Source organism: Drosophila subobscura, chromosome U, assembly GCF_008121235.1.
Source record: "Drosophila subobscura isolate 14011-0131.10 chromosome U, UCBerk_Dsub_1.0, whole genome shotgun sequence".
NCBI lineage: Eukaryota > Metazoa > Arthropoda > Insecta > Diptera > Drosophilidae > Drosophila > Drosophila subobscura.
The window spans coordinates 6,117,315-6,125,880 of NC_048534.1; the positions used below are offsets into that span (position 1 = coordinate 6,117,315).

The window sequence follows — 8,566 nt, forward strand, 5'->3', positions numbered from 1 at the left end:
GCAGCAGCAGCTGTCGTGTGGCAGAGGCAGCAGGAGGAGAAGGAGCTGGCTGAGAGGTGCGTTGCATGACTCACGTACGCGTACGGAGTGGGAGAATCTCTGTTGGATCCGCCAGACAATAACTATAATTGTCGCATCAGCATTTCTTTTCCACCAGCCACAGCCCCAGCCACGAAAGAAGCCTTAGGCCTGAGCCGCAAAGCCCAGCTACTGCCTACCCCCAACTCCCGGCTACCCCTCATAAAACGAGCCATGAAGTCAAGGAATCGTAAGAGTGAGTGAGCGAAATTCTTAGGCGGAAGGAGGTAAATTCCATTAAACAGAAGACTCAGCCAGACACGGCCACAGACAGCAGCAGACAGCAGACACAAAGCCCTGAAGGAAGGCGGAAGGCTGAAGCCTCGTCAAGCGTTTCCTCCGTTCCATTTGTAGGTCTGTGCTCTGGCTGCCATTCGGCATATCAAAAATTCTTAAATTAAAGTCAATTTGAAGACTCAGACACAGAGATGATGATGATGATGCCACTGCCGCAGAAAGGGGACCCAGCGGAAGCAGCTGTAAGCTCAAGTCCAGAAGTGAAAGTTAAGGCTGATTGGGCAAGTGAGAAGCGATAATGTGCGGATGAGTATTTGAAGTTAGAGGGCACAAGGAATGTGTGTAGGGAAAACAAAACGAAATTAATAGGGAAAATAAAGGAAAACAATAGAAGGAAACATGAAATCGGCAAAGGGAATAAAACGAAGTGAGAAATTATAGAGAAAAAAGAGTAGAGAAACTGCAGGGAAAAGTGTTGAGAAGGTAATAAATATCTGTCTAGATGTCTAGAAAATCAGCAATAAGGAAGCAGAAAAGCAGGATAAAAAAGTCTCTTACGATTAATAAGTCGATAGTTAAAAGCATAAAAACAGACGCAATTTAATACATTTATAAGCCCCTGAAATTGCTTTATTTTCCGAAAATTTTAGCCCAGAAAAATTTTTAGCTCAACAATAAAAACTTTCAGTATATAAAACTTTGTTATTTACGATGAGAAAATCGATAGCTCAAATCCCTGAAATCCTTGCCAATCGATGTCTTTTCTAATCACTTAATTTCTTCCCTTAAAACACAACACTTTCAAAGACTAAAAAAACAATCTAAAAACATTTTTCCCACAATGTCCCAGCATTAATTAACAATTTGTTGTGCCACATGCGGCACTTGGCACAGCTAGAGAATCCCTTTCTAAGAGTCCTTTCTTCTCTTCTCTTTCTCTGCTGCTGCTACTCCTCGGACAACGTTTACGCTTTACGAGAGCGAACATTTTAATCTAATTTAGCACACACTTTAGATTTATATTTGCTTAAATAGAAGTTATACGAATGCCACGTGACGGGCATGGCAAAAGGACAACACAAAAGGAAACGCAGATGATGGAAGTAGAGGGGTGGGCTGGGTGGGTTGTGTGGTCAAGGATGTGGCGGCAAAGCCCAACAAAAGAAACCCCTGGAAACCCTGACATAGAAGAAGCAATTTTTATTATTATAGTTTATTTTTTCTGTCTTTTTTTTGGAGAAAACGTGTTGCAGCAGCAGCAGACTCCATCCTCTGTGGCAAATGCATTTGCAACACAATCCAATAAGCAGGATGGGGAAAAAGCGTTTACTTGACTCAAATGCAATCAATTCTGGCAATTGTTGGGCACCAAAAAGGAACCAAAAACGTAAGAAAAAAAGATAAATTTACTAACCTTAGCCATAGACGCGTCTCAGTAGCGTAAAAAATGAGTAAATGGCATTCAGCAGCGACTGCAAAAGTTTCAAATTCATTGGATAAGTGCCGCCCACAAGTATCTACAGGAAAAGCACAGCTTAATAGTCAAGTATAAGTGAATAAAGAATGAATAAAGTACGCACAGCTAGAGGTTTTTGGGAGCGCATTATCAAAAACTTCAACGTTTTTTGTGTATCAATATCAAAGTCCATCCAATTGCTTTCATAAGCGGCAATGGCAATGTCAAAGCTCTGAAAAAATGGTTAAAAAATTGCAATATATAAAGTGAAAAAACAGTTAAGATTTAGCTCACTTGAAAATAAAGTTCATTGGCCACGGAATAGAGTACAAAACTATTTGCAAATATCATTACCATATAGGCAATGACAATCACAGATTGGGCAATGGTTTGTGCCTAAAGAAGATAAACAATTCGTTGGGATACTTCGTTTAAGGAACTCCTAACTAAACTTACAATAATTAAAGAGAACAAAAGCACACAGGACATGGCACCAAAGCACAGAAATTCCACAAGATGCAGATGTGTATTCAAGGCATTCATGGCATCCACTAGGCTATAAAAAAGTAGCATTAAAATCCTCAAAAACCTTGAAAGATTCGACCAACCCTGCCAGTTTTAGATGATATTTTATGCACCAGATAATCTCTCTTCGTACAAGTCGCTTTTCCAGCTTTTCCAGGCTCCGCAGCTTGTGCTGCAACACCCTACACATGAGGATGCCAAAAAGCGTAAATGTCACCACCAGATTTGTGTAGGGAATATACATGCAACAGCCCATGGGCGCCATGATGGCCTGAATCACAAAGAACATTTCATAGTAGGGCGTAGCGTACTTGTACTCATCGATGGACGGTAGATACATGCCATACGGTAGCACTAGGATACCGAAAAAGCTACATTATCCATTGCATAACGCACCTGTGAGGCAAATCTTACCCCTTTCTGAACCAAAAATGGGATAGGTGACAAAACCAATGCATGTACAGGTGCCCATGAGCAGATTAATTCTGCCAATGGTGATCGACAGACGTGTAGTTTCATCCACCAAACGTAGGATGTGAGCATCCCTCGATTCCTATAGCGTAAATATACATTCAATGCAATGTTTAGATACATTCAATACACAAGATGAAGCTGACCACTCACTAACAACTGTATGTAGTAGATTTTGACCATTTCTATGAATCTCTCGTAGCTTCCACGTTGCACGCACAGCAGCACACCGCGCACCACAGTGTTCGTAAAGAGCACCGCCAAGTATACATTCCTGATGATGAAATCCAATGATTCCGTGCTCAAATATATATCCACATACTGCGTACAGTTGATCACAATGTAGGGCGTCATGGCCACATAGCGTCGCCAATTATGCACAAAAAGATACGACCAGAACTTCATTAGCTTCAAGGTGCTGCCAAAGATGGGCATGTCCACGGTGTCCATTGATTTGAGATCCATTGAAGACAAGGCAGGTGTTGTCCCGCCAGCACAGGTGTTGTCAATGAAGGTGTGATGCCTATCGATGTTACGTATATACTCACCGACAGAGAAGACAGACAGGACAGGACACCCTTTCGTGATGCTAATTAATGGGCTTTCCATTTGGTGTGGGGGTACAATGTGTTAATTACATAGCCAAAGGGGTTTGGTTGATAATTATACGCGTAATTGATATAAGGACACTCAAACTCCAGCAGTCAGAGCTCTTAAAGTGTAGAAAATTTAAACTTAAAGACTGCCTAATCCACTGAAAGTGAAGTAGCCCAAGATTTCACTCAATTGAACCACAAAACCCAACCCAAGCCACACTCACACAAAACACATCTTCATTTTTCATGGGAGTGGTCCTGCCTCAGCCTCAGCCTCTCTCTAGACCGATAAAAAATCTTAATCGCTGGCAATTTGTCTGCAAAAGAACATCTCGCACACCCCAAAAATACCCAGAAAAACCTCAAAAGCAAACAAAAGGCGACCTTTTTCATTAGAAAAGAGCCCCAAAACACATGTTCCCTGGCCCGTTTGGAATCTCTGAGTGGTAATTCTTTGAACTTTGAACTAAAAGACCTCACACGGTATTTTGGGGGCAGCCACAGCACTGGGCATCATCATTTATCAGCGTCCGAGCATCCTTAAGGTATTTTTATTTCATTCACAGCAAAGAAAGATCGACAATCTCTTAATTGAGTTGCAATTGGCAAAGGGAGAATCATCAATCATACAATAACTTTTGCCTTTAATTACATTCCGAGAGGCAGCTTACGGCAAGTTACATTGCGTATACGCCTTGCCCTGTGTGTGTTTACCTGTCACTTAGAGTTTTATATCCGAGGTGTTACACGGGCGGACTCTTACGCTTGATTTGCTTTTACGATGACTACAACGACTACAAGGACTCCTCCACGTATGATGTATGTATGTGCAAGGCAGAATTCATTCCCTTCCCCCAGTACTGCTGTCTGGCTGCTGTCTTAATATGAAACTTTTTCTTTGCAAACCTGTGCACTGCGAAAAACAACTTAGAAGCGAGCGGCTTAAAAGTGGCTGGGATACTTGCAGTTATTTTTTATTCGAACCAATTAGAATTTTAATTGGCAAAACGTGGGGCTATTAAAGGCAACAGAGAGAGCCAGCCAAAAACTATGAAAAACCATAAAGACAATGACTTTTTGGGTGTGAAAATTTCCTTTGCTGGGCTGTCTTCATATTTAAAGTGGAAAATGCTATTTTGTAATACGCTTCAGGGCGCACCTCTTTTCTTGGTTGCGTAGAGCGAAACCGTTGAACAGTTCCCATGCAAGTGCAAGTATCTTGTATCTTTTGGCCTGTATCTGGCGTTAAGGAAGCACTTAACACGCAGCCAGTCGGTGGAGTCTTGCAGCTAACTTTTTCACCTCCTCCCGGCTGCTTGCCTGCTAAGTATGAAAAGCGCTCCAAGAAACTGGCGGCATCGGGTGCACCAGACAGTAGTTTCTTTGCGGCTGGGCCTGAGTGTGGTGCGGTGTTGCATGCAACGTGTCATATGACAAGTGAAATGTGCGCAAAATTACTTGTTTAGTTGTGGCTAAGACAACGCCTCAAAACTTCCTTCCCTGCGTGTTGCCTTCCCGTGTCTCCCCTGTCTATTCTCTGGTTTCCATCTCTACAGCTATTTGCATTTCTTGAGGTTTGCTTTATGAGTGCCTCGGATGTGGCCCTTGCGGAAAATGCAAGATAAATATTTGCCATGAGTGGTGTTTTTGTCAGAAATGTCGTAGAAGCGAGGGAACTGTAGGATATTTCGACATTAAGATGCCCTTAAATGCGAAGGAATATAAAGTGTCTGCGTTATAGCCTCTGATTCTCGTTTAAAATCATTCTAACTTTCATTTTTTATAACATTTGAAAAAGGTATGATCTCGTATTTGGACTAATAACTACAGCATACCCTTTTACTCCACATATAAAGGGTGTAGAAAAGGCAGACTTCTGTTATGGGCAAAATAGACTTGATTAAAGTCTCAAAATATGCAGAAATATACGTGGAAATATTTGTTGAAATTGTGTAAGGAATATATGTACATATGTATATCTAGAAAATATGTATAAATATTGCAAAGATGTAGATACATACATGCGTGGCAGATGTAGAAGATGTAGCAACAAGAAGAATTAAGTACAAACTATGCAAAAAATATCTTAAAAACAGAAATAAATTTAATTTCGACAGTTTTTGTTATGCCTTTCACGTGAATCTATGCTGGCTTCTGCCTAAAAAACTTTCAAACCGCCCTCCAAGCAACCAAGAGCTGCGGGCTAGAGAGAAGGAAACTTTGTTCCACTTTTTCTTTTTCTTTGTATTGTATTTTCCCCTGAAGTTTTTAAGAATACTCGGATACATGGCGGCGTACACCTCGGGGGATGTCATTTGGAGGCAGAAAGTGTAAAAATTAAGCAGCAGAGAGGGACACCGAGAGGAGAGGAGCACAGTCAGGCAATAAGTGAGATAAAATTACTTAGTAAAGAGAGAGGGACAAAGTCGGCAAAAGGCGGTGGCTAAAAGTAATTGTAAAGTATGCTAAGAGGCGTGGTTCTGACAGAGCCTCAAGAGATGCGTTAGAAGACAAAAGGAAAAACAGAAGCAGCAGCAGCAACTCGTAAGCGGAAAATCTAGCACAAGGTTTCGCTTTTACTTACTGCCTTTCCTGCTTTTCTCTCAATTAGCCAAAGTTCCTCTTCAAGGATGATGTGCCTTAAAGAGTCACAAATAATCATTTGTATCTCTTTGTATACTTCCTTTTCTTTTGCCGGAAAACGTACAACGTAATGTTCGGAAAAACTTTTTCAATCAAAAATTATCAAAGTAAATATCAAAGATACGGGATACATCAGGCAGGCATCAGGCAGCATCCAAAGAGCGTCAAGAAATTAGCAAAGGGGGAAAAACAGCTCCAGCCAAAAGGAAAGGCAGGCAAAAGCAAAAGGGAAAAATGTCAACACAAACACACGGCAAAAGTTTTTACACAACAACAAACATTTTCACACCTCATGAGCGGAATTTAAAATTTTCCGTCCTGGGGCCTCCTGCCCCGCCTCACTCTCTGTATTTTTACCCTGTGTTCTCCACTTTTCATCACCCCCCTGTTACATTTTCATATCAATTTCGTTTTGGGATTAAGTTATATTTTAGTGCTTTATGGCCAAAATGTGTTTTGTGGCAAGTTCTGCTGCTGTTGCTGCCACTGCCACTTTCCACTGCTTCTGCTGGTGTGTGCTTTTCCTCATTTTCATGTGTGTTACCTGCTGAGATTTTGAGCACGCGCTGTAGCCAGTCACTCCACAAGGCTTTCCACACATTCTTCCCACTGTGTGTGCTCTTTCGAGCAGAGAAAAGCCGTTCCAACAAAATATTGATAGAGCCTCAAGAGTTACACACAAAAAAGACAAGGGAAACTACGACTGAATGCGGAAGATGAGATTGTTGTTGAGTGGAAAATGAGGTAAGAATCTTGGGGAGAATTGTAAGAGAAAGAAGGGGGTTGGAGGGGATATTTCTTGGGATAATTTGATTTATAATGTAAAAAGTGTGAGAAATAAAACTAGACCGGAAAGTCTTTTATGCTTTGAAATTTAGCCTAATATTTGGCTTAAAATATATTAATAAATTGAGGTTGGAAAGTAGCTAATCTGTAAGCGTATTTTGCAATGGCATTTTCAGAGAATATTTCAAGAATATTTATGGGATAATATAGGCTCTGTTTAGTCTGATCTTTCACGTGATATTTCTACCATTTTACATCACAATAAAGGCTCCTTTCTCTGTTGTGTACTTCAGCCAAAAGTTTCATCATTTCATAGCTCATCTTCCACCTATTCCAAGTTCCTATTTCTGTCCCATTTTGCCGCATTGCCATTTCATCATCGTTTTGTTTAATTCAATGGAGTTTCTCGAGTATCTGGAAACTACGAGACACAGATGTGAAAGAGTACATGAAGGGATGGCCATGGAGGGTCACACAAATCATAACAGTCATGACCGGGCAGAGTTCATAAAAAATGCGAGAGGGTGTGGGGCCCCCAAAGCAGCAATTGCCTTACAAACAGGCACATTACAAGAGCAGCGGAGAGGCATTGGAGGAGGAGCAGGAGGTGGAAGAGAAGAGAGAGTCTGTCAGAAAGGGCAGCAGCAAGTCCTGCGATTTCGAATCCAAATCCCGATTCACAGCATGAGGGGGCATATAATTCAAACACGTACTAATACTACACAGTGTTCACCTCAGAAGGGGCAGCAAAAGGGCAGGAGTGGGCTGAGAGAGAGTGAGAAGAGTGGCAGGGGCATAGAGAACTTCGGTAATCAGGCAATTTCATATGAATAAATAAGCGCCCCCCGAGTGGGTATACGAGCAATAAATTCCAAGGCGACGTCGGCGGCTCCTTATGAAAATTTTAAAAGCCCCCGAAAACTATGGAAGCCCCCGACTGTGACTCTGATTGCAGCACGAAGCACCAACCAACACCCATCACCCACTGGAAGAACGGCAGCACCTACTGGATCAACTACCACCCTGTAAGGCTATAGCAACTTCTACTCGGGAGTATTAGAATCCGGAACAACAGCAAAATATAAATTTATTACCAAGAAGCGTGCAGCAGTGGCAGCAGCAGCAGAAGAGTGTACAAGGGGCAGAGAAGGACCAGGCCCAATGAAGGTGTTTATTACTTATTTAGAAAGGCAAAACGCCTGCTACATTCTACATTCGAAGAAGACTAAGAGGTCGCAGAGAGAGCAAGAGAACTGCTACCAAGGTGTTGGATAAGAAATTGTATAAAAAAATGGGTGTATAATGAGGGTCCAGCAGATGCCCTTACAAACCAGGGATATCAGGTAGATTTACGTGTTAATCTATGGGATAGCTAGTGAATTGATTGAGAATATATTTGTTTACGTTCTAGAAAGATCATTGCTATATCAGCGCAGAGAGACACTTTTGTAGATAGACTTTCTGTAGACTTCAAAGAGGAGGATCTATGATTTATTTTTTACCTGGTTTCAGGTATTTACAGAGCCTTCTGTATACGTTTCAGCAATGTGTTTTGAAACTTCGTACAGTTTAACATCCTACGAATTGTAAGCCAACTGGCTGTCTTTATTTTCAAGTCCCTAAACCTCATTCCATAGCCACTATACCCCGTTCTGCCTCACAGGTAAGCGCAGTTCCATTCAGGTTCGTTCCCCTCACAGCGGGAGATGGCGTGGCATAGCTCCACTTGTAGCTACTTGGCCAGGAACCCCATCGAGAGAGAGAGAGAGAGAAA

General features: G+C 41.7%; 1 protein-coding gene across 1 annotated transcript; it reads right to left on the bottom strand.

Moving 5' to 3' along the window:
* Window positions 1–1,729: 1,729 nt before the first annotated feature.
* LOC117900977 (odorant receptor 30a) lies at window positions 1,730–3,245 on the bottom strand. The gene is made up of 7 exons (XM_034811570.1): window positions 2,921–3,245; window positions 2,711–2,849; window positions 2,380–2,650; window positions 2,228–2,327; window positions 2,066–2,167; window positions 1,896–2,003; window positions 1,730–1,832 (listed from the first exon to the last, which is right to left on the bottom strand). The coding sequence occupies exons 1-7, from the start codon at window positions 3,230–3,232 to the stop codon at window positions 1,731–1,733; spliced, it is 1,134 nt and encodes a 377-aa protein (XP_034667461.1). The 5' UTR covers window positions 3,233–3,245; the 3' UTR covers window position 1,730.
* Between the last annotated feature and the right edge of the window lie 5,321 nt (window positions 3,246–8,566).

What these genes read in the sequence shown, in the direction of transcription:
- LOC117900977 (XM_034811570.1), bottom strand. Translation starts at nt 3,232, where the DNA reads ATGGATCTCAAATCAATGGACACCGTGGACATGCCCATCTTTGGCAGC. An exon ending in CATTTTTGGTTCAGAAAGGG is followed by an intron (nt 2,651 to 2,710) that starts GTAAGATTTGCC and finishes TCGGTATCCTAG; the next exon opens with TGCTACCGTATGGCATGTAT. An exon ending in TATCATCTAAAACTGGCAGG is followed by an intron (nt 2,328 to 2,379) that starts GTTGGTCGAATC and finishes ACTTTTTTATAG; the next exon opens with CCTAGTGGATGCCATGAATG.